The sequence below is a fragment of the Myotis lucifugus genome, unplaced genomic scaffold (genome assembly GCF_000147115.1).
Source record: "Myotis lucifugus unplaced genomic scaffold, Myoluc2.0 scaffold_60, whole genome shotgun sequence".
In the NCBI taxonomy this organism is placed as follows: Eukaryota; Metazoa; Chordata; class Mammalia; order Chiroptera; family Vespertilionidae; genus Myotis; species Myotis lucifugus.
In genome coordinates, this window is record NW_005871108.1 from 5766847 (window position 1) to 5792477 (window position 25631).

At 49.4% G+C, this 25631-nt stretch overlaps 1 protein-coding gene across 10 annotated transcripts in view; it reads left to right on the top strand.

Moving 5' to 3' along the window:
- EPB41L1 (erythrocyte membrane protein band 4.1 like 1) overlaps window positions 1-25631 on the top strand; it is a 118791-nt gene that overhangs the window by 60389 nt on the left and 32771 nt on the right. For 9 of the 10 annotated variants that reach the window (XM_023754445.1, XM_023754443.1, XM_023754444.1 and 6 more), the window contains 11 exons: window positions 4392-4588; window positions 5529-5693; window positions 7594-7698; window positions 8231-8273; window positions 13129-13204; window positions 15544-15762; window positions 18877-18964; window positions 19734-19886; window positions 21467-21564; window positions 21825-22000; window positions 24610-24758. In XM_023754445.1, the coding sequence (XP_023610213.1) occupies window positions 4406-4588; window positions 5529-5693; window positions 7594-7698; window positions 8231-8273; window positions 13129-13204; window positions 15544-15762; window positions 18877-18964; window positions 19734-19886; window positions 21467-21564; window positions 21825-22000; window positions 24610-24758 (1455 nt within the window). In that variant the 5' untranslated portion in view covers window positions 4392-4405. The remainder of the gene's footprint in view (window positions 1-4391; window positions 4589-5528; window positions 5694-7593; window positions 7699-8230; window positions 8274-13128; window positions 13205-15543; window positions 15763-18876; window positions 18965-19733; window positions 19887-21466; window positions 21565-21824; window positions 22001-24609; window positions 24759-25631) is intronic. The other variant, XM_023754449.1, reaches the window with a different exon arrangement.

Genomic DNA, 25631 nt, shown 5'->3' on the forward strand with positions numbered 1-25631 from the left:
CTTCTCTGGCTGACCCCCGTCCCCCCTTGCTAATCCCATGCATATTGGATTTCATATTTAGTGTCATCAGTCAGGCCTTGCTGGCCTGTGTCTCTTAGAACGTCTTTCTGCATCCATTCTGGGTGGGTACTTCTGAACTCCTGGTTCTCAGACCACTCCCTACTGTGGCTTCCCATTACCGCTTGTAATTATAGACCATCTCAGGGTCGTTTTATTGGGTGCAAACCGTGCTAAGCGCTCTCTCGGTGTTATTTTCCTGAATCTCTATCACCACCCTGAGAGGGAAGGAGGCATATTTCTGTTTTTCAGACAAAGCCACCTAGACTCAGAGAAGTGAAGTCACTTGCTTAAGGTCACACACAGATAGAGGTAGTTCTAGACCCAGACTTTGGGTCTAGGTCTCCCCTGCCCTGCTGCCCTGTGAAGGGTCCCTGAGATGACTGTGAAGTCCCTGACCCTGGCCTGCCCTGACCTGAAGCAGCATGTAGTGATGGGGGCCTTGCCCCTCCCAGTAGTCACACGTCTGACTCCTGCAAGGCTGCCTGCACCACCCCCAGCTCCTTCACTTCTCCTGACTCCACCTGTTCCTCCTGCCAGGCTGCTTGAAGCTCACATTTATAGGCTTCTTGTTCTGAGGAGTCAGGATGTCAAGGCCACCTGTCTGTTTCCTGCACAGCACTACCTGTTCCCATCTCTGGGCATTTGCTCACATGATGATTCAGCCAAAACACCCCCCGGCCGTCTCCTGTCTACATTCTCCCTTTTCTCAAAACCCGACTCCGCCTCACCCTCCATTCCCTACCCTATAAGCCCTTCTTTGAGAACTCTAGGCCATGTTCCCATTCCCTATCACCAAATCTCCAGAATCTTCTGGGAGCTGAAACATACACTAGCAAATCTAAGTCACATGCCTGGTGTTTAACCATTTCCTGGGTGAGCATCCTCCTCCCATGCAGTGAGTTTCGTAGGAACCAGCACATGCTTCCCCGGGGTCCCCTGTGGTTCCCGGCCAGCCTGGCTGCCAGTGGGCTCCGTCAGCCTGTGCTGGCCTGGGCCTGGGCAGAACTGTGCCCACGTGACTGGCTGTAGCAGAAGCCACGGCCAGGTTCTTGGCTCGTTTTCCATGGCCTGGTGAGAGAACCATGCCATTATCCCTGGACTTGTAAAATAAAGAAGAATCTTACTGTAGGTTTTAATTTTAATGTTATTTTTCTTTTTTAATTAGTAAATTCTTTTTAAAGTTTGAGCAGACTTTTTGTCCTTCTCATTCTGTCATACCAAACCATGTGCTTTGAAAAAATTTATTTTTAACCTCTAATGCTTTTATTTATTTTATTTTTAAGACTTTTAATTCTTTTCTTAAAATATGTTTTTCTTGATTTCAGAGAGAGGAAGGGAGATGGAACGAGAGATAGAAACATCAATAATGAGAGAGAATCATTGATTGGCTGCCTCCTGCATGCTCCCTACTGGGGATTGAGTCCACAACCCCTGTTTGTCCCCTGACTGGGAATCCAACCATGACCTCCTGGTTCATAGGTCGATGCTCAACCATTTAGCCACACTGACTGGGCAACCTCTAATCCTTTTAAATCAAGAAATCTCCAAGTATAGTAGAAAAATTGAGAACTCTGTTAAGCAGAAAGAAGAGAAAATAATCATCTGTACTCTCTAAAAACAACCAAAGTTAACACTTTGCTGGGTTTTCTGTATCTGTGTATAAATATTAATCAAAATAGGGTCCATCTGTGCAAACTGTTATGTATCATGCTTTTTCATTCAGATATTCTCCGTCATTTTTTTAAACTCTCTAAGTGGATGACCCATCATTTATCTAACCAGCCCCTGGCCACAGTGCTCATGGCTGGCTTATGCCACCTCCTTGGACCTGAGTGTTTTCTCCTTCGAGGAGCTTCTGTTGAGGTTTGCTTGAAGCAGCTAGGGTTGGGGAATCAGGAGGCTGAGTGGGGAGGAGAGTGGGTGGGAGGGTTAGGGAAAACCTGTCTGAGGAAATGACTGTCACTCAAGTCTCTTTCGCTCTCTGGGAATCATCTGTAAAGAGAGGAGATGGAATTATCTTGAATGACTTCCAGTGCCCCTCCTCTGTGGTTCTGCCAGCACCAGGTCTTCTCTGCCAGCAGGCTCTGCTAAAGACCCGGACAGCGGAAGACTGGGGTATTTATTTAAGACTGCTCTCCTGGCTGTCCACAAGAAGACCAGGCCAGGGAAGGTTCAGAGAGTGTGGGCTGAAGCCAGCCTGAAGCAGAGGGGAGGAGCTGATGCGCCAGGGCCACTGGGCTGCCTGGGCCCGTGAGGGTCGTGTGGATTCTGCTTCTTACAGCAGAAACGTACAGATTAGTCTGTGGGTTCTTTTGTGTGTGTTTTTAAAGCAAAATTAAGTAGGCATTTATGTTGAGGGTTCTTCCCTCTAGGCCTTATCTAGCATAATGGCCGACACCCTCCAGCGCAGGCTGAGATCCCGAGCCAGGCGGGCAGGTCTGTTTGGGCGGTGAGCTCCCTGGAGCAGCTCTTGTTGCTTTGTGTCCTGCACAGTCAGCACTTGGTATCACCCAAGCGACAGAGAGCCTTTATTTTCCTACGGCTTTAAGTGATCCCATAAAGCCCAGGGTAATGATGTAAGTGGGAAGCATCTCTGGGCGAGGATGAGGCATTGTGGACCAAGGCCTTCTCTTCCTCCTCATCTTCCACTTTAATAGCAGCATCAGTAACAACAAACCCTCTCATTTGTGCTACGAGCTCCAGCTTACAAAGCTTTTTACTCATTACCCATTCGTTGGGGTTTGAGGATGTTTGTGATCTGTCCAGGGCCCCAGAGCTCCCCCGTGGCCTAGTGGGGCGCTCAGGGGTCCTGTCTTTCTGTCCAGGGCCCTTCGGTTTGGGCCGAGCTGGTGCCCTACAGGAACACAAGGAGAGAAACTGAAAAGCAAAAAGCAAGTGTGGGGCAGGGGTATGTGCCTCTGGAGGTAGCTGTGATGTTGAAGGGTAGATGCAGCGTCTGTCTGTCTATCTTCCTGCTCATCAGGGGCCTCTCATAGTGGAAGGGGTTAGGGAGGAACCCTAGGGTGGATCCAACACCTGTCTGTCTGTCTGTCCATCAGAGGCCTCCCATGGTAGATGGGGTCAGGGAGGGATTTGCTAGGTCTAGTCTCGATCTTTCTCGTTTATATCCTGGCACAGAGTTGGCACTAGGTGTCACATAAGCGTCAGGTGTATTTGGAGGAAGGCTCTACATCAGGGGTGAGGGTTCCTGCCCATATCTCTGTTCCCTGGTTTTAGTTCCAAACTTTTCTTTGAGAATAGACTGATTGGAGTCAGAATAGGTACTTTTGCAAAACACCCAATGTGAGTTAAAAAAACAGTATATTTAAAATTATTAACCTCTCTTAACAGTTTGCTGATTGATCTTTTCGATCTTTTACTACAAGTACACAAACACAATGATGTATTGTTGAGGTTGTTGTTTTGTTTTTTAAATATAAAGTGGAACCATGCCATTCTCTCTCCTTTTCTGTCTTGGCAGTGTGCTTATTTCACAGAATACCTGGGCAATAAGTCCTTGATTCTCTAAAATCTCATTTCTTGCTCCAAGAAGAAAAGGATAAGAATAGCTAATTTATATATAATTTATATAATAGATAATTTCTCTAAGTCCCTTGCTTTTTTGAGTGAGTCCTAGAGAGGTAAACTGAATACCCCATTTGTGGCCAACCTGGGCCTGAACCCAGTTTTTCTGACTCTTACATCGGCAGGGCTATGCGTTTGTTAAGAATGCCTTTCTGTCTTACCCTTTAGATCCATCCTAACAACATCCCTGTGATGTCAATGGGGCAGGAATTATTGACAAGGCTTGGTGCATGAAGAGCCTCGCCCACAGTCAGCGCTGGGAGGGTCTGGAGCCTAGGGCTCTTTTGATTGAGTTCAGTTTATCCAGCCTTTAGTGAGGGGTTACTGTGTGCCAGTAACCTAGTGGGGCGCTCAGCCTGCTGTTGTTGGACAGACAGCCTAGCTGAGGTCCTGCCTTGTGCTCTGGGCAGAGTGGGGCTCCCTAGAGAGACTCACATCGTCCCTAGGAAGGGTCCACATTCCAGACCTGGGACAAGATATCAGAGTCCCTGAAGAGCTGTTTGTACAAAAGGTTGGGAGGGAGGAGTCTGTGACCTCGGTTGTCCCCACTAACCCCTCACTTCTCATGACTCTCTCCCCATCCCTACTTCCTGTCCCTCCCCCCTCCTCCCTCTCTCTGTGGCTCTTTATCCATTTGTCTCCATCTGTCTCTCTCTGCATGTGGTTCCTGCCCCGCTCACTCTGTTATGTCATACTATCGCTGCCCCTTTCCCCGTCCTCACATGTTCTTCTTCATGCCGATGCAGGCGTGCTGGTCACCATGACAACAGAGACAGGCCCGGATTCTGAGGTGAAGAAGGCTCAGGAAGAGGCCCCACAGCAGCCTGAGGCCGCCGCTGCTGCTGCTGTGACCACCCCAGTGACCCCTGCAGGCCACGGCCACCCAGAGGCCAACTCCAATGAAAAGCAACCGCCCCAGCAGGAGACTCGGCCTGCTGAACAGGTGTGTGCCCGAGAGCATGGGCATCCCTCTTCCTGCCCAGCCTGTCCTCTGGGGCAAGTGCTTAGGAAGGAGGAGAGGAGGAAATGAAGATTTATTACTGACCAGTTACATGCTGAGCACAGTGTCGTTTTTATATTTAATTCTCCCACACCTAAGAGAGTAGCTATTAATTTCCCGTTTTACACTGGGGGAAATTGAGGCTCAGCAGGATAAAGTGAGTTACCCAAAGTCACATTGCTATAAAGTGACAGATGTGGAAGTTGAGTCTAGATCTGGTGTCAAAAACACATGTTCTTTCAACCGCATTTCCTACCCCCTGAGCCTGTCCATTCTAGCTTCGCCAGCCCAGGGTGGCCCCAAATTTATCACCCTGAAGCTACAAGGGACTCAAGGAATCACCTAGTCATTGACTTCACTCCTTCCTTAAATCACGATAGGCCCAGAAAGGGCAGGGACTTGGCCAAGGTCAGTGAGGGTGTCAGTGGTAGAGTTAGGACAAGAGGGCAGGGCTCAGCCTCCCTTCCCTCCATTAAATTAGTCCACAAGTCCCAAACCTCATGCTAGACCCAGTGACAGACGAGGAAGGAGGAGACCAGATGGATATTCTTATAACTCACGCACTATTCAGGGGAGACAGGACAGCTCTGGCCACCGGGGGTGGTTTTGTGGGAGGCTCCCGCCTACAGAGGCTGCCACAGCAGCAGGATCCTGCGGGAAAGCAGAGGACCCCTCGCTGAGTCACCCTGTTGCACATGGAATCTCTGGCTCTCCTCCTGCACTACCCACCACAGACTCTGGTGACCCCAGGGGCCTTAGATGGCAGTGGCTCTCGTTTTGGGGTCCATCACAGCCCCAGCTGCCTCCTTGTTGCAGCTCATTTGGGTGAAAGGCTATGACTTCAAGCTCGCTGACCAAACTCTTCTCCTGGTTGGACCTACAGAGCCTAGACATGGACGAGAAGGACAACGGGGAGGCTGATGGCCTGTCAGAGAGGACCACGCCCAGCAGGGCCCAGAAATCGCCCCAGAAGATTGCCAAGAAATACAAGAGTGCTATCTGCCGAGTCACTCTGCTCGATGCCTCTGAGTATGAGTGTGAGGTGGAGGTAGGGACCACCCAGTGCCACATGCCCCACCCGCAGCCAGCTGGCCTCAGAGCAGAGCAGGCTTCTGTGTGCACTCAGCCTGGGCCAAGCCAGAGGGCATCCATTCGTTGTGGAGTCCTGGACTGACTGGAGTGTCCCAGAGAGATGACCTGGCCAGCCCTTTGTACAGATGGTGGCATCCAGGCCCGGAGATGCCTGTTTTGATTGCAAATAGAATTAGACGAGGCACCAGGCTGGCACCAGGAAAAGGTTTCTCAGGGTGGCTGTACTTTGGCAAGAAGCCACCATCCAAGGGCTGATCTGCAGCCCAATCTCTTCACTGTAACCCAGCAGACACTGTTTTATTTCAATCATTTTTATTGGGTGGAGAGAGGGGTCCTCCCTTGTGAAACCCCCTGCCCAGGATACTACGTCTAGTCTCTAGGACAAACTGGTCACTTGAGGGTTCCATGGTAAGGGTGACCCCCAGGTGTAGGGAGGTGGCCCATTGGAAAGACACACTCCCCCAGGCCGTGTAGAAACCCTGTGGCGTGGTCCTGTCCCACACTGGGTGGCAGGGCAGACCCCTCCTCTCTGGGGTCAGCCCTTCTGGCCTCACATTTAGCGTCTCTCTTTTCCTATATAGACTCAGAATCCTGCCTAAATTCGGAACTGTCACTCGCCCCCTTAGAGGTTCTTCCCTAGCCTAGGCTCCATTCCTGGCCCTCTGCACGAACGGAGAGTCCAGAGGGTGGCCTTACTGCTGAGAGTTATAGGAGCCACCTTCCTTCCTCCCTCCTGCCCTGATCTTAAGGGGCATGACTTACTTCTGAGCCCTGGGAGGCTGGGTCCCTCTTTTTTGCAGGGTTGGGTTTTTGTTTTGTTTTTAAAATATTTATTACTTCTATAGAAGGGTTTCAGAATAAGCATCTGGCCTACTTCTGGGCAAAATAAAGGGATATCTTCTACCTCTTCTCTCTTACCCACACTGGCCCCAACAGGCAGTTTCGTCCTGCCCTAGAAGAGTGTAGAGTTTGGCTGAGGCCAGTCCACGCTCTCTGAAGCACTCCTCTAAGCTCAGGAATCTCTTGGCTTCCCGAAGCTGCTGTCCATAGTCAGGCCTGGTCTCAGCCCCTCTGACCTAGCCAGACCTCGCAGGGCCTCACCCTCTCTCTGGAGGTCCCTGCCTCTCTGAGTAGTAACTGCTTCTCACTCCCCCTGCCCTGTATTGGTGCTCATCCTCACCCCTGTGGGTTTAGGGTACCGAGCCAGGTTCTGGGATTTGTCCTTGTGCATTTTCAGGCCCAGATGGTGTTCAGAGAGGTACCAAGCCTGGTTGAATGGGGGTGGGACAGAAAGGTGGCTCCATCAGGCTGCTTCTAGCTGAGGCTGATTTAGGCCCCATGAGCCCCTATAAAAACTCATTTGCTGCCCAGGTAGGATTTCACTCAGACTTAGTGTAAGGGGAAGGGCTGGGGAGGGTGAGTCACACTGTGACCCTGAGTCCTGGGCTCTCCCCTTCCCCACTGTCCATGTCCCTCATATTTCAGGTGACTCTTCTTTCCTTCTCACACCCAAAGCTTAGACTTTTCATTCTCTGTTCCTTGGGTCCAAGTTAGCCTCCTTCTCTTAATCCCTGTAAGGAAGGAGAAATCAGTCAACACCACCACCCCCCCGGCCCCTGACTCCCAACTCCCTCCCCACCCCCTGAGCAGGTCTAAGGTCTGGGAAGGCTTGGAAGAAGGCACTTGATGACCAGGGCGTTAGATTCAGAGCCAGGTGGGTGGCAGGAGTGCTGACATGTCTCCAGATGCTGGAAGGCGCTTGGGGGTTTGCACGTTGTTCTGGTGGAGTCAGAGGTCTCCCCCTGCCCCACCTGGAAGTGATTCTGGCCTCACAGAAGCTTTGCTCTCTGCTTCAGAAACACGGCCGGGGCCAGGTGCTGTTTGACCTCGTCTGTGAGCACCTCAACCTCCTGGAGAAGGACTACTTTGGCCTGACCTTCTGTGATGCTGACAGCCAGAAGGTACCTGGGCTGGGGAGCAGGGCTGGCAGGGGAGGCCTGCTGTGGGGGAGGCTTCTTCTATGGCCCCCACAGTCCTGGTGGTATCCCATGGCTTCCATCAGATCTTCATGAGGCACTTCTGTTCTCTGTGTCCACTCCATCCCCCAGTCCTTTCTTGGGGACCTGAATGCCACCCCAGATGGGTATCTGGAGAACCAGCCATGGCTTCCTGGGGGAACTGAGGCACTTCCCCCACCCTTGGGAGGCTCCTAGTTTCTTCCTCCCACCAGTCTCACCGCAGCTGTATTACCTGTTCACTGTGCTGCCTCAGGGCAATGCCACCCCAGGGCCCTGAGTCCCAGGCTCTGTGGTGAATCCAGGCCTTATTCCCTTACCTCCCAGTCCCAAGGAAAAGGGCCCAGAAAGCTCAGCCAGGGAAGGGTGCTCCCGCCAGGGTCTGTCAGGGGGGCTATTTCAGGATGTTGCTCTCTCCTGGACCTATCTGGGTCCTCTTCTGTATCTTCCCTCTAATGAACTCTGTTTTCTCTTGCAGAACTGGCTGGACCCCTCCAAGGAAATCAAGAAGCAGATCCGGAGTGAGTGGCCGGCTGTGGTTGGGAATGCGGTGGAAGGGTGGGCAGGGCTCCAGGCAGTGGGGCCGCAGTTGTGCTGCTCTGTCCTACTTTGGGAAGTGTATTCAGATCCTTGAGTTCATTTGCTCCATGGAAGATCCTGGGGAAGGCAGGGCATGGTTTTATAGATGAGGAGCCTGAGGCCTAGATAAGAGAAATGACTGTGCAGTGATTTTCAATCCTTTTCATTTCATGGCACACATAAACTAATTACTAAAATTCTGTGGTACACCAAAAAATATATATTTTTACTGATCTGACAAAAAAAAAAGGTATAATTTTGGTTAGTTTTTTTCCCCCCCATTGATTTTTAGAGAGAGGAAGGGAGAGGGAGCGAGAGAGAAACATCAATCAGCTGCCTCCTGCACATCCTCTGCGAGGGATCAAGCCCGCAACCCCTGTATGTGCCCTGCGGGATTGAACCAGCAACCTTTAGGTGCACAGGATGATGTGCAACCAGTTGAGCCACACCAGCCAGGGCTCAGTTTGGTTAAATAGGTATAATTTTGATTCATTCACACCAGATGACTATTCTTGTATTGGCTGTTGTTTTTTGTTGTTTTTTAAATCCTCACCTGAAGACATGTTTATTGATTTTAGAGAGAGAGGAAGGGGGAGAGAGAGAGAGAGAGAGACCAGTTGCCTCCTGTACACACCCTGACCAGGGATTGAACCTAAAACCTAGGTGTGTAACCTGATCTGGAATCGAACCTGGAATCTTTTGGTGTACGGGACAACGCTCCAACCCACTAAGCCATATTCAGTGAGGCTGCTGTTGTCATTTTTAAATTTACAATCTAAGGGAAAAGAGGTCAGTGTCCGTGACTAAATAGTTATTGCATGTTTTAAAATTTTCTGTGGCACACAATGTGCCTACTGTGGCATACCAGTTGAAAATCGCTGTTCTAGCCCGGCTGTGGTGGCTCAGTGGTTGAGTGTCGAACTACGAACCAGGAGGTCATGGTTCGATTCCCGGGCTTGATCCCCAATCGTGCAGGAGGAGCCGATAATCTCTCTCATCATTAATGTTTCTATCTCTCTCCCTCTCCCTTCCTCTCTGAAATCAATAAAGATAGATTTTTTAAAAAAGAAAAAGAAAAAGAAAATTTCTGGTCTAGAGTCACACAGTAGGTTAGCAGAGGGATCACAGATGCCCTCAGGATGTCAGCACTAGAAGGGACTTGCAGAGTCATCTAGGACCAGGGGGCAAACTAATGACCTGAAAACAGCCCCCCTCCTCTCCAGGGCTGGTGAAGGCTTCAGTGATCAGTGACCCCTGACTCAGCTCAGAATCCTTGCCCACACAGCACTCATGGCCACTGCCATCTGACAGGAGTTAATATGTCAGAAGTCTAGGCCCTTCCCTGATCGTGGCATCTCCTGTATTTAACAATGGGTGACTGAGGCCCAAAGAGAGGCAGCTATTTGCTCAAGGTCACAGAGCAAGGTATTGGCTGAGCCAGGTCTTCAGCCCTGGCCTCCCAACACCATCCTGCACTCTTCTGAGGTCTGGGGCAAAGACCAATGAGCAGGCTGACAACCTGTGCTTTATGTTGGGAGGGGTGGGGCTCAGATAGCAGAAGGAGGCGGTAGGTGGCCTCAGAGAGGGGCCATGCAATAGGCGGAGACCTAGAGCCTAGACAACCCTCCCCCTTGCTTGGACTTTCTGGTCCCTGGGCTAGAAGGCTCTAGCGAAGCCTGTTGCTATGACAGCAGGCAGCTGGGCCCAGGGATGCCAGCTGACTCTGTGGGAGGGGGCTTGAGGAATTCTTCCTGTAAGCTGCTGTCAGTTGTAGACAAAGAGAGAGGCACACAGACAGAGCATGCTCCTCTGGAGCCGATGGGCCTTAGGCCTGGGCTGAGGCTGTCCCCAGGAGCCCCAGCCTGGCTGGTTGGCCTGGCTCTCCTGCGTGAAAGAATCAGAACAAGTACAGTGAGCAGTGTCTGAGAAGGACCCAAAGCTTGGAAAAGAGAAGCGCTGGCCATTGTGGGTCCCAGCTCCCTCCCCCCGGCAGGGTCAGTGCCCTCGTGTCATCATCGGAGCAGTGCTGCCTCCTGTATAAAGCCACAGTCTCTCCCCTACCCATGTAACTTCCACCCATTCATTCGAGTTTCATGTTCTGGGACCCCAGGGAGCAATTTTTTACGCTCTTTCTTTAAGACAGCCCTCCCCCGCCCAGCCTTCTGAAGGTGGCACAAGTCCTTATCTTGGGCTTCGGAGTTGGGTATATTTCCTCTCAAATCTCTGTGCCCATCACCGAGGGCACTGGGGGCAGTTCCTCCAGCCCTCTGGGCTCCTGCTTCTCCTTGGCAAGCAGATTAATGACTCCTACCTCCCCTGGTGGAGGTGACCATTAAATAACATATGTGTGGAAGGTACCTGCCGCCTAGCAGGGCCTTCTCTGAGGCAGTGTGGTGTGGTGCTTAAAAGGAGAACAAATGAGGCTAGACTGCCTGGATTTGATTTCTGACTCCATCACTACTTCCTGTATTGTTTTTTGTCTCGGTTTCCTCATCTGTCAAGTGGGAATGATGATAGTATGTACCTTTAGGGTTGTTGTGAGGATTAAACGAGTTATTAGGTACACAACACCTAAAATGGTACCTGCACAAGTAGCACCCAGTATGTATTAGTTACTATTATCATTATTATTATTTCTGAGGCAGAGACTATTTCCCCTTAAGGCTTCTTTCTTTATTTTTTTAAAAAAATAATTTTATTGATATTTAGAGAGAGAGAAAAGAAGAGGGAGAGAGAGAGAGAAACATCAGTGAGAGAGAGAAACATGATCGGCTGCTTCTTGCACCGGGGATTGTGTCTTCAACCTAAGCATGTGCCTTGAACAGGAGTTGAACTGACAACCTTTCCGTGCCTGGGATGATGCCCATCCAATTAAGCCACACTGGCCAGGGCTCCCCTTGAGTATTCTTTTGCCAAGGAGCCAGCTGTGGTCAGGAGCCTGGATTCTGAGGTCAGATGACCCAAGGTTAGATCCCTGTTTTCTTTTTTAAAAATGTTTTTATTGGTTTTTAGCGAGAGAGAGAGAGAGAGAGAAACATTGATGAGAGAAAAACTTCAATATCGATTGGCTGCTTCCTGCATGCCCCCTGCTGGGGATCGAACCCACAACCCACAACCCAGGCATATGCCCTGACTGGGAATCAAACCTGTGACATGAGTTGACGCTCAACCAATGAGCCACACCGGCCGGGCTAGGCCTCTGTTTTCTACTGCTGACCAGCTGAGTGACCCTGGGAGAGTTACTTAACCTCTCAAAATCTTTAGTATATGTGCTGCCGAAGTGAGCACATCTCTCAAAATCTTCATCTATAGGAAGGAAAGTCAACCTCAGGATCATTATGAAGATTAAATTCCTATTCATCAGCAGTTCTCAACCTGTGGGTCGCGAGCCCTTTGGCGGTCAAACGACCCTTTCACAGCGGTCGCCTAAGACCATCCTGCATATCAGATATTTACATTACGATTCATAACAGTAGCAACATTACAGTTATGAAGTAGCAACGAAAATAATTTTATGGTTGGGTCACAACATGAGGAACTGTATTTAAAGGGCCAGAAGGTTGAGAACCACTGCTTATACATGCCTGTAACATGTAGCAAACCAAGTGACCAGAGCTTAGTAAGTGTTGGAGACATGACAGCTAAAAGGTGAAGAGGATGATGATGAGGATGGTAGTGACAGCATGGCCTCCAGTCGTCATGACTACTGCCCTGTCCTGGATGGGCCTCACTTTCTCACTTTGTCGGGCCTTTTTAGAGCATGGAACCCCAAATGTCTCAGGGGTGGTCTAACCATTGTTCTGGATTGTAGCCTTTCATCAACACCTCCTCGCTATTTCTTTCCCGGTCCCCTCTCCCTCCTGCCCCCGCCCCTCCCACCACCAACCTCTCTTCCTTTCTTAAGTGGTCATCCCTTCTCTTGGCTTACTGAGCTAGTTTCCAGCTAAAACCTCAGCCTTTATTTCTGTCTGCCTTCTATAGATGTCCCATTAATTTTTCATATCTCAATGTGGAGGTTAACATTTATCCCTGTGAAATGACCTTTGTTACTTTTCGCCCATCGTATTTGCCTTTTAGGTCTTGTTTATAATCCAATTCTGTCATTTGAGATAGAGTTAAAGTGAGATAGGGCAGAGTTTTTCAGTGTGTTTCAGGGAACATTAATCTGCCTTATAAAAAATGGATACAGCAGGTCAGATAAGTTTTGGGAAGTCTTGAATGCTTGTCTCCTCTAGAGAGGTACAATTTATAATGGCAGAGTGAGGGCTCTGCGAAGTCTAAAGTTAGAAAACCTGTTTAATGTGGTGCTTTTAGACTTCCTTTCTTCCCATTAACATCCTGTCGCCTAGACTTTCCTGAAAAGGAAGGGGCACGAGCTCTGGAGCCAGGTGGGCCTGGTCTGAAACCCAGCATCGCCCTTTCTCGCTGGGTGACCTTGGGCTGACAACTTTACTGCCTGAGCCTCAGTGTCCTCATTTGCAAAATGGGGACAATCATCAGACTTACTCATAGGGTTGTTGCAAGATATAATGAAGCAGTGTTTGTAAAATAATTAATGGGTGCACAACTGGTGTTCTTTCTTTCTACCTTTCTTCCCACTGCTAGTTTACAATAAGTCTCTTAACCTGGGCCTCAGTCCTCTCATCTGTCAATTGGGAACAATGTTCCAGATTCTCTGATTAGATTGTCCTGAGATTATACATATGAGACGACTGTGAAAATTGCTGATAGGATGGTTTGTCTGGGCCACCCACTGGGTAATGGCGCCTCTCTGATCTCTGCCCCATCTTCTTTCAGGCAGCCCCTGGAATTTTGCCTTCACAGTCAAGTTCTACCCCCCTGACCCTGCCCAGCTGACAGAAGATATCACAAGGTGAGGGCTGTGGAGGGAGGTGGCAGGTATGCTGGCTGGGGGAGACGCAGGGTGGTATGTGATGGCAGTTGCAACCTCAGATGCCTACCTAGGCCAGGCAGACACCATCATAAAGGAAGATGACTCAGTGCAAGAGAAAGGGATGCAAACATAATGGTCAGTGGCAGGTGACCCTTCACTTCAGAGGGAGAGGTGTCACAGGGAGCAGTGGGGACCGATGTGAATCCAAGAGGACAGACGCCATCTAAGACAGTTGCTGTTGAGCTTGGGGAATCACGGCCTTATGAGAATTGGGCCCAATCTGAAAGTAAAAACCTCACAATTTTTAAACGTTGGAAACGAATTTAAATATTTTTTAAAACGTGGTGTGGGACGTCCTTGGGTAGGACCAGCCAAACACATCTGAAGATCTGATGTGCTGGGTGGACCACCAGCTTTCAACTTTGGGGATAAAGAGGGAGTAGAGTGCAGATCCTTCCCATGCGGGAGTTTTGTCCTGTGCACATGTCAGGCATGTGGGGGTCAAATGAAGCATGTGACAATCCCCATGGAGGCAGCCTGGACTGCATGGGTACACATGGATTGCATGTGTAGTCTCATTGTGGCTTGAAGATTGAAAGGGGGGGCAAAGCATCTTTCAAGATGAGAACAGTGAGAGGCCTTTCCCTTTTCTAAGCTTCTTCTAAGAGTCTCATCCATGTGCTGGGCCCTACAGACCCACCAACAATAAGACGTGGGCTTGGAGTTTTCCCTTCAGCAGGGAAGGGCTATAGAATCAGCCCCTCCCTCCGACTGGGTCCTTCTTTCATAATGTTGGCTGCCTGTTTGCCAGGCAATGGGCCAAGGTCAAGATGCTGACTTTGGCCTTGAGAGATAAGACAGTTGTCCCTGGAATAGATCTGGCCCGAGGCCTTGGGCTCATTAGCCCTGAGGTCCGGCTTGGGGCCAAGATTTAGCATCAGTGTCTGACCTCCATTCCCAGGAGGGATGAGAGCTTTAGACCAGGCCAGGCCCCGATCCCCTGGTCTCGCCCACTGACGCCTCTCCTCTCTGTGCCAGTCCCTGCCCGGGCATCAGGCTTCCAGTGACCCCCAGGGGGGAAACTAGCTTTGTCCAGCTTGGATGATCCCAGGGAATGGGGTGATTTAGTAAAAAAAAAATATTCAGGCCCAAAATAAACTGGTCAAAATGACAAATGGATTGAAATGAAATATTGATCAGAGTGCTTGGCAGTGGTTTCTGAAATCTTAGACTTGACCAAAACGCCCATCTGTCCACACTTGCTGCCTGTGATGTGTGAGCTGCTGCTGGTTCTGAGCCTCTGCCTGGGCCCTGAGCACACACTGAGGCTGTACGTGCTTTCTGCCAGAGCTCCAGTTCAGACTGCAAAATAACATCATGAGCAGTAAAAATTATTTTAAGTAAAAGCCACCTAAAAGAAAACAGGCAGTTGAAAAAATGGTGAAACATAGCAAAGTGGGCAAGTAGGCATTGCTGGTGGAGACCGGACTGAAGCATTCTTTTTAATAAGCAATAACTGAAAAAGCAATAAAAAACGGCTCTAAAAATTGTAAAAGCATCCAAGTGTGCATAAAAATTATAAAAAATCATGGCCTCGTGGTTGGAAATGTTTCTTTTAAACCAATTTATTTTTAGACCATTCACTTAGCGCTAGAGGCAAAATAAAAGTGTTGAGAAAACATTGGCAAATGGGTCTGTCCAGGCTGTGGGCGCGCTATGCAGACGTTAAAATGAATGAGGTCAGGTCTCATATGCTGACCTGGGAAGGGCTGTAAGGCGAGTTGTAGAATCAGATGTAGCATTTGGTACTATGTACATGTTAACAACACTCATGAATAAAACCACATGCCCTTCTGTGTGTCCATGGAGGAAAAAAGTCAAGAACACAACAGATAACAGGGGTGACCTCTGGTGGAGGGGGGTCCTGAAAATGGACATCAAGAGGAAGTTTAGAGTCACCTCTACAGTTTACATTTTTCCACAATAAAAATATATTAACTGTATAAACAAAAAATACAGTACATTTTCAGAAAGTGATCAACGTAGTCCCATTGAGCTTGAAAACGAATTAGAAATTGAAAATGCTCTCACAGTAGGAAAAATCCTTCAAATTTAGACGTGAACAGAAACGCTTAAAATAGGAAATGGCACAAAACCCTCTCATCAGACACACCCACAATATCAACACATGAAATGCTAGTGTCGAGGATCATTCCTTTCCTACTGAGCTGGGGGGTGCTTAGGTCGGTGCTGATGGATCAGTGGGCATCTCGGGTGGGAGAGGCACCGTGCCCATGCCCACTCTCCCCTATCTCCAGATATTACCTGTGCCTGCAGCTGCGGGCAGACATCATCACAGGCCGGCTGCCCTGCTCCTTCGTCACGCATGCCCTGCTGGGCTCCTACGCCGTGCAGGCGGAGCTGGGCGACTATGATGCCGAGGAGCATGTGGGCAACTATGTCAGCGAGCTCCGCTTCGCCCCTAACCAGACCCGAGAGCTGGAGGAGAGGATCATGGAGCTGCACAAGACATACAGGTGAGAGGGCCTACGCCCAGGGCCTTCCCTGGCTCATAGAACTGTCCCTGCTACACCCCAGATGCAGTGCTGTAAGTACTCTACCTGACTCTGCTGCTAATTTGAGGTGCAAATCTGAGGGCAAATCATCTCATCAAATGAGAATGATAGTAGCTAGCTGTGTAACCTTAAATGACCTCTTGGGACCACAGATTCTAAGCTCCTGTCTAAGTGTGATGATTCCCTGTCCTTGGTTTCTGAGAATCAGTTTCCTTATCTGTCAACTGGAGATAATAGTAACTATTATGTGTCCCTGAGTAAGTGTCCTGAAGTCTGATTGTGGCATGAAGTTCACAAGCTTGCACTCTACAGCCGGGCTGCCTGTGTTCACCTGCTGGCTCTGCCACTTTCACACAAGGGGATCTCAGCCCTGTCATTTCACTTACCTCTGCTTTAATGTCCTCCTCCGTTCAGTGTGGGCGCTAATGAAACCTGCTGGGAGGGTTGCTGGGAGGACTGAGTGGCACATAATAAAGATCCACCATGTGCTCTCTGTGATTTGAAGGCTTGAATAGTTGTGCAGAGGAAAGCACTTTGTTGCAGAAGTTAGATGATTAGCTAGATGTGTGGTTGTGGGCTGGCTATTTAATCTATCAACCTCATTCTTTTTTTTTTAAATTATTGATTTGTTTAGAGAGAGAGGAAGGGAGAGGGAGAGAGAGAGAGAGAAACATCCATAAGAGAGAGTCATGGATCAGTTGCCTCCTACACGCCCCCTACTGGGGATCGAGCCCGCAACCTGGGCATGTGCCCTGACCGGAAACCGAACTCGGGACCCTTGAGTCCACAGGTCGATGCTCAACCACTGAACCACGCTGGCCGGGCTCAACCTCATTCTTTACCTGTATTTGTACAGACCTAGATTACCAGTGTTTCTCAACTATTGGTCTTTGGAGTAGGAGAATTCATTCTGGAAGATGTTTGACATTCCTGGGACCCAGCTATTAAATGCTCTTATCAACCCCTCAGTCATTGTACAACCCAAATGTTCCGTTTCATTTCCAAATGCCCACTGTGAGGGTGGTACCATCCCCTGGGAGGAACCCCTGAAAATGAATGGTCTCTAGGGTCCTGTCAAGTTGGAAGAGCTTTGGGCTCCAGGCCAGGATTGTTCTGGGAACCCAGTGTGGTAAAGAATGTGAAAGTGCGTTATAAACTGTACAGTGCTGTGCCCGTGGGAGCAGGTATGGTGATGTTTTCTCATTGCTAATAAGGATGGAGGGAAGGAGGAGGGCTGTGTCCTGGGGCTGAATCAGGAGAGGAGGTCCAGGGCCAGACGTGGAGGGATCCTGTATGTGGGGAAGAAAGCCTGCTGGGGTGTGATGGAATGCTGCATCAGGGTGGCAGATGTGTCTTTCTGAGATTTGCACACAACTCTGATTGGTTAGCAATGGCTGTTGCTGTATTGTGTTGAGTAGGATACCGAAACCATATGATGGGTTAGCAGTGTCTGCCTGGCTCGGGAATAGGGAGTGATGGCCTGCCTACCATCTCTTTGTCATTCCTGTTGTAGGTATTAGGATGTGTTAGGGATCTGCAAAAGTCAGAATACAGGCATGCCTTGTTTGATTGCACTTCACAGATACTGAGTTTTTTATAAATTGAAGGTAAGACCCTCCACCAGCAAAAGGATTACGAGTTGCTAAAGGCTCAGATAACAGCATTTTTTTTTTAGCAATACAGTATTTTAAAATTAAGCTGTGTCTATTTTTTATACACAATACTATTGCACACTTAATAGACTACAGTATAGTATAAACATACTGGGAACCCGACAAATTTGTGTGGCTTGCTTTTCTGTGATACTGGTTTCATTCTGGTGGCCTGGAAGTGAACCTGCAATATCTTCAAGGTCTGACTGTGATTCAGAGAAAGAAGTTTAGATCAATATGCAGCAAGTTTAGATCAAAATGCTGATGGCCATCCCTTTCCAGCTCTTTCGACCGAGAGCACATTGACATCTGCTGTCCAGGTATTCCACACAGTACCTCACTGAGGGGGACAGAGCAGAGGAAACAGGCCTGGAGGATATGAGACAGATGTAAATGTAATAGTTAGGGACACAGACTCTGGACCCACATTGTCTGGATTCAAATCCTGACTTTGCTACTTAGTAGCTGTGTGTCCTTAGGCAAGTTATTCAACCTCTCTGTGCCACAGCTTCCTCAGCTGTAAAATGGGAAAAATGATAATACCTATTTATAGAATTATTTTAAAGATTCAATAACGTCAGACATGCAAAGTGCTTGGAACAGTAACCTCACGCAGTCCTCAATAAATGTTAGCTGTGACTGAGTAAAATGTATGGTTTCCTGGCGGTCAAAGCAAAGAAGGAACTTGGATAACTTCTTTTCAGAAAGGAAAAAGGGCACCTGTTCCTCGGGGGAGGTTAAGTGGTTTCTGATATAATGTTCTAATACACACACACACACACACACACACACACACACACACATACACACACATATACATACATATACATACATATATACATATACACACACACACACATATATATATATTTAAATTTAATGAATATTTACTATATATTTAGAATTGTGAAAGATACTATGAGATGTCAGGAAGGCATAATACATGTCTCCTACTCACTAAATGCTATAATCAGGACTCATAATCAGGCCTTTTTGACTCCAAATCCTGTATATAAGATAAATATCTTATGTGGGCAGTGATTCCGGAGTCCCTGGGTGATTATAATGGACAGCCATCCACAATGGCTTCATGGTCATGGAGAAGCAGGACTTATGGCTCACACTTCACTCAGTGGCAGAATGAGACAAAAATCCTGACTCCCGGCCCAGCCCTTGAATGCTTCCTGAAGGAAACAAGATTGGACTTGAGCTTTGGCAGGAGATGGGGGTTGGGTAGACTGACGAGGGGTCTGGGGTGCACCATCCTGCGTTGAGAGCAGAGGGGAAGTCTAGCCATACACCCACTCCAGAACATTTGCCTTCCTAGAATCACAGGTTCTGACTGTGGCCACCTTCAGGCAGCAGGGCTCAGGCCGGGCCTTTCCCATGGCCACCTGTGGTGTGATCCCTTTCTTTCCATTAGGGGCATGACCCCAGGAGAAGCAGAAATCCACTTCCTGGAGAACGCCAAGAAGCTTTCCATGTACGGAGTAGACCTGCACCATGCCAAGGTACCGCTGGGTCGCAGGGCCCCCTAGCATCTGGGGGTCCCCATTGAACTATGATGTTCTTCTGGGGGGCTTGGTGTGCCAGGCCCTGCGTTCCTGCCAACCTGAAGCCTCAAAGTTCCATGACCCTTTATTCTTCCATGACCCTTATCATTTTTTCCTTGTATTATGTTTATCTTTGAACCTGTTTGTGCCACCACTAGATTGGGAGCATTGTGAGGGAAATACAGGGCCTTAATTTACTTCTGTATTCCTAGTGCCATGGTCGGCAAACTGCGGCTCGCGAGCCATATGCGGGCTCTTTGGCCCCTTGAGTGTGGCTCTTCCTAAGCCTTAGGAGCACCCTAATTAAGTTAATAACAATGTACCTATCTATATAGTTTAAGTTTAAAAAATTTGGCTCTCAAAAGAAATTTCAGTCGTTGTACTGTTGATATTTGGCTCTGTTGACTAATGAGTTTGCCGACCACTGGCCTAGTGTGTAGCCCATGGCCTGGCACCGAATATGTACCATTAAGTGTTTGCTGGATGAATAAGTGATTAACCAAGAAAATAGTAGAACAAGTGAGTGGGTGGGTAAATGACAAAATGAAGGAGTGAATGGTTAAATGACTGTGTGAGGGATGGTCAGGGGACTCCAGCACAGAGCCTCCAAGTCCACCTGCTCCTTGGGCTCATTTATAAGTAGAGCTCAGGAGGGCCTTGGGGTTGGGGGCAGGCTGCCCCAGGCGTGGGCACCAGGCCTGCTGTTCCATGGTCCCTTCTCACGCAGGACTCTGAGGGCATTGACATTATGTTAGGAGTCTGTGCCAATGGCCTGCTCATCTACCGGGACCGACTGAGGATCAACCGCTTCGCTTGGCCCAAGATTCTCAAGATCTCCTACAAGAGGAGTAACTTCTACATCAAGATCCGGCCTGGGGAGGTGAGCCTGCTTGGGAATCCCTCCTCCTCACCAAATTGACTAGAATGGAGAGGATCTGGTAGCTGGGCCTGGATTTTTCCTACTCAGGATACATGGATGGTGGTGCTGGGGTGCTGGGTATGGAGAGATCCATCTTCTGCTGGGGCTCTTCTCAGACATTTCACACCTTAGGTATGTCCTGCACACACACACACACACACACACACACACACGAGCACATGCACAAGCACACATGTAAAGGTAATCACATACATTCGGTATACATAGAATACATGTCCATGTCCCTGTATTTGCTTACATGTAATACTCAAGTACGTACACATACATATAGACATGTTTACACACATGCAAACATGTATTCATCCAGCCTCCACAGCTGACTCTAGAATAAATATGAACCCATCTGCTTCTTGCCTCCCCACTGCACCAGCTACCAGCAGCGATCATCTCTCATCTTCGTCTCCATCACATCCTTCTCGTTCCCCTGCCCCACTGTCACTCCAGACCATTTTCTTCATAGCTGCTGAAGAGAGCTTGGAAGTCCCTTCCATCATAGCATGTGAAACTCACCCCTTATTCCCAGTCCTTGCTTAAATGTTTCAAGAGCTTTCTTTTTAGCTTTGGGGCTAAAGCCCACACTCTGTCTGTGGCCACCTGCCTCCCCCACATTGCCCCATGCCCACTGCACTCCAGCCCCTTTGGCCTTCTCTGAAATCCTTGAATAAGCAAGCCCTTCCCGCCACGAGCCCTTTGCTTTTTCTTCCTCTAACATGAAATCCTCTTCCCCACCCTCTCAGATAGCTGGTTCCTTCCCCATCCTTCAGATCACCTTTCTAAAATAGTACCCACCCCTGCGCCTACACAGGTATTCTGTCACATCACACACCTCTGTCCAGTCCCTTCATGACTTTATCAGTATCTGAAATGATCTTGTTTACTTATTTATGATCAAAGTCCCCTCCTCCCTGAATCTTCTGTCTTGATCACTATGGTGTCTCTCTTGCTCTAGACCGATTACAGAGTAAGGGCTCAGTCCACATTATTGAGTAAACGAATCCTATATAATAAAACCCTAATATGCAAATCGACTGAATGGCCGAACAACCGGTTGTTATGATGTGCACTGACCACCAGGGGGCAGACACTCAATGCTGCCCCCTGGTGGTCAGTGCGCTCCCACAGGGGGAGCGTCGCTCAGCCAGAAGCCTGGCTCATGGTTGGCGAGCGCAGTGGCGGTCGCCTCCGCTGCAGGCGGGCAGTAAGGAGCCAGGGGTCCTAGACTGTGAGAGTCCCGGACTATGAGAGGGATGTCTGACTGCTGGCTTAGGCCTGATCCCTGGGGAGATTGGGCCTAAGTCGGCAGGCGGAAATTTCCCAAGGGGTCCCCGACTGTGAGGCGATGCAGGCCGGGCTGAGGAAGGAACCCCCCCCCCCATGCACAAATTTTGTGCACTGGGTCTCTAGTGAATAAATAAAAGAACAGGCCAGAGTCATGCATGCTGAAAAGAGGTTCAAAAGGATGGACTGATGGCGAGAGGGGCCCAGGTCTTGCTTCTTACCCACCCTCCTTGGTTTTGCAGTATGAGCAGTTCGAGAGCACAATTGGCTTTAAACTCCCAAACCACCGGTCAGCCAAGAGACTGTGGAAGGTCTGCATTGAGCACCACACATTCTTCCGGTGAGCCAGACCCGGGGATGGGGTAACTGGGGATGAGACAGAGGCTGTGAGTGTATGTGTGGGTGATGTCTGTGTTTTTTGAGGGCAGAGCAGGAGGAGAAGGTAGTAAGGATCATAGGAAAGACCTCCCTCCTCTTTCCCCTCCTGGACCACAGAGTGTAGCTGGTGGGACAGTGGGATGAAAGGCCAGCTGTGGTCCAGCCTTGGACCTGGAAAAGCAGGTATGATCCCCCCTCCTCACCTCCATCCCTCCACTGCAGGCTCGTGTCCCCCGAGCCCCCACCCAAGGGCTTCCTGGTGATGGGCTCCAAGTTCCGGTATAGTGGGAGGACCCAGGCACAGACCCGCCAGGCCAGCGCCCTCATCGACCGGCCCGCTCCCTTCTTCGAGCGTTCCTCCAGCAAACGGTACACCATGTCCCGCAGCCTTGATGGAGGTATGCCCTAAATTGGAGGTGGGAGAAGAGTGGTGTTCAGAGGGAAGGAGATGGGCATGCCAGGTGCAGAATGAGCAGTGAGGGTGGTAGACACATCACAGGTTGACTTGCACTGGGCATGGTGGCCCAAGAGCACCACTGCACCTGGGCAGCTCTCAGTGGTTTAGCCCCAACCTATGGCCTCACTATCGCTGGGATGTGACATTGCCCCTCCTAGACTTCCTGGGACTTCATTGAGCCTTTTGGGGTCCCAGGTTTAGACATATGGGTTTCTGGGCCCCCTGCCTAAGATGCTTAGTGATTCATGGGTTGTCATCATACCAGGAGAATGATGTATTATGACTGCAATTTGGATTTGGTGATGCCTTACCTGACTGGAGGCGGAGGGGTTGTTCCCAGTCATTCTTTTGGCTCCATTAAACTGATTGACACTAACACATGGCACTCTCTGTTGGGCTGACAGGTGCCCTTAATATCAGCAAGAATTGGCCCTACATTGTCCTCTGTCAAGCAGACCAGAGCTTCTCAAAATGTGGTTGTAGACCACCTGCATCAGAATCACCTGTGAGTCCGCTAAGCATGCAGATTCCCAGGCCCTGGCCCAGACATACTAAATTGGCATCCCTCAGGGCCCTGACTCCCCCCATTATACACACTGGAGTTTGTAGGGGAGATTCAGAAGCCACATGGGATAAAAGCACTGGGGAGATTCAGAGTTTGGCAGATCTGAGTTCAAATCTCAGCCTTGACTCTCACCAGCTACTCTGTGGACACAGGATGTAGCCCATAAACATCTGAATGAACGGATGCGAGGCCTTGAGCAACTTAACTCCCTGTGCCTATTTCCTCTTCTACAAAATAAAGATTATTTACTTCGCTATGTTATGAGATAATGCCTCTACAACACCCGAAACAATTCCTGGCACATATTAGGAATGTAATAAGTAATACCCAATAACACGTTATTGTTTATTGTAGCAGTAATAAATTATTATTATTGCTTTTAGATTTGTAGAGGATGGTTTAAAGATAGGAGTTGGGGACTTGAGTGGGGGAAATAGTGGCTACTCCCAGAACACACTGGGGCATGACTCTCGACAGATATTTTCTGAGTCTTAGAATAAGTATGACCTGTTCCTGTGAGGAGCTCCTAGAAGAGTAGGTTTATAAGCGTTCAACGTGATTCAAGCAATGGAAGAAGTACAGAATACAGAGTAGCCTTGGGAGAGAGGGATTAATTCTGTCTAGGAGGAGCAGGAAGGGCTTTGCAGAGAGGGTGACAACTGGGCAGGGTTTTGAAGGATACCTGGGAGTTTTCCAGGTGATCGGGGAGTCTGATACTTTTCCTGCAGCATGAAGGTGAGACCTGTTCCAGAACTCCCCGGCCATTTTTGAAGGACATGCAGTTTTGCAAAGGTCCATTTGGAACTGAGGAAGCTCCTTATTCTTGAATGAGCACAGGACTGAGAGCGAAGTTTTATGCAAAAAGAAAGGAGGGCCCATACTGTCTCTCTGTCCTCCCCTGCAGCTTTCATTACTATGCCAGGGGCAAAATGAAGCCCAGATTGTGCAAGGCAGCAAAGATTGGCCCAGATTTGACGATGCTCATCAAGAGGGGGCCGGAAGCCTGGACTCGAAGCCAGTAGGCCTGGGTTCTCCTCCTGATTCACTGAAAGATCTCAGAGTCTCTGTAAAATGAGGATAATAATTCCCATTCCAGTCATCAACACAGAGCACTGTGGGCTCCAATGAAATAATGTGCATGAATGGGCACTTTGCAGAGTAAATATATATAAATAGACAGGATAATTCTCTCCTTTTTAATCTAGGCCAATTCCAAGGATGATCTGTGCTCCGGTCATTCACTGTTTTCCAGCCATTTTCTTCCCCCCAAGACATAATCCATGGGCATAGTCTGAGTTATGCCCAGTGTCTGGAGTAAAGGGTGTAATTCTACCCTTTTCTCTCCTGTTCAGGAAAGTACTTGGAATGCCAGCAAAGTGAGAAAGATGTTACTGTAAGGGTTCCCTTGAATTTTCCTTGCGTTATAAGGAAGCTACATTATTTGCAAACCTCAGGACTTTAGCTTTCACTAGTAAAAGCTAATCTCACAATATCTGTGTATTGTTAGATAATGGTCAAGTGAGCATTCTGCCACAAATGCCACAACAAGAAAATCAACATCTGTGGGCCAACATTGACTGAATTGGCTCACTCTGTGGCAGCCACTCTTCTAGATACTTCTACACATGAGCTTATTTGTTCCTCCCCCAGTTGTCTGAAGTAGGTACTGTTTATAGATGAGAAAACGGAGGCCCAGAGAGGTTGTATAACTTACCCAAGGTCACACAGCTAAGGAGAGAGAGATTTGAGATTTGAACCTGGGCTCTAGTACTATAGAGATCAGGAAGGGACTGGCAGGCAGTCCACGTGACCTGGGGAAGGCTGCTTCAGCCCAGTTGGGCACTGGTTTCTTATTCCCAATGTGCTGGGGTGTGGAAGTGTCTGCTCCGCTCTAAGCATGGTTGGGCAAGTGGCAAGGCCGACTCCCTGTCCGTGCACCTGGGAGATGTCTCACGTGGCTGCCCGGCTGTTTCTGCCCACTTCAGCGGAGTTCTCCCGCCCAGCCTCGGTCAGTGAGAACCACGACGCAGGACCTGATGGTGACAAACGGGAGGAAGACGGCGAGTCTGGGGGGCGGCAGTCAGAGGCCGAGGAGGGAGAGGTCAGGACCCCCACCAAGATCAAGGAGATGAAGGTAGGAGTCTGACTTTCTTATACCTACTGATCTGGGGATCAGGTGGCTGATCCTGTCTTTAGCCTTGGCCTTCAGGTGCCCCCAGCTGTGTGTGGCTGAGCACCCTTGCTATGGGGTACACCAAGCTCAGAGCCTTGCCCTTGGGCCATGCTCAATACCTGCACATGCCCAGGTGTGGGGGACATGCTGCTCGCCATACACCCTCCCCTCCTTTTGCCTTGCTTTCCCAGAGGGCATTCTGTACCCTAGGGGCTCTGGCCTCCTCTTGCCCACTCTGAATTTGCCCCTTGGATCTGCACAGGCCTCTTTTCCCCCAGAGCATGCTGGGGTGTTTCTGCAGGCCCTCACAGTGTGTCCCCCTCTTCTTGTCCACCCCCATTTCTCATATACCTGTGCACACACTCCTGCAGGAACACTTGGCCCCAGACTTGCATGCATTCACTCACGGAGATACACCCCTCTCCCACAGGGTTACGTATCCAGATTTTTAAACAACATGCACATGGGCATGTATACACATGGGTATAGTGTGTTTCCAACATGCAGTCCCACTTGGGAGCACAGGTCCCTGAACACATATGCTGACTGCAAGAAGCAGGACTACCCAGAACCCTCACTTCCATCTGCTGAGTGTAACTGCTCACTTTGCCTCCAGTCCTCCCGCCCCCTTCATCACCTCCCTGGGCCAACTCCCTGCTTCACACTCCACCCCTTCCGACTACTCACTGCCCCGCCCCTTCCCGTGGGCCACCCAGCTTCCCTGACCTCTGTTGCTTGGGTGAGAGCGCTCTGGGCTACCTGCTGGACTGGGCTGGTCGTGGTGTCTCTAATCCATTGGCTCTACTGACCCTGCTGGTTGCTTTCCCTCCTCCC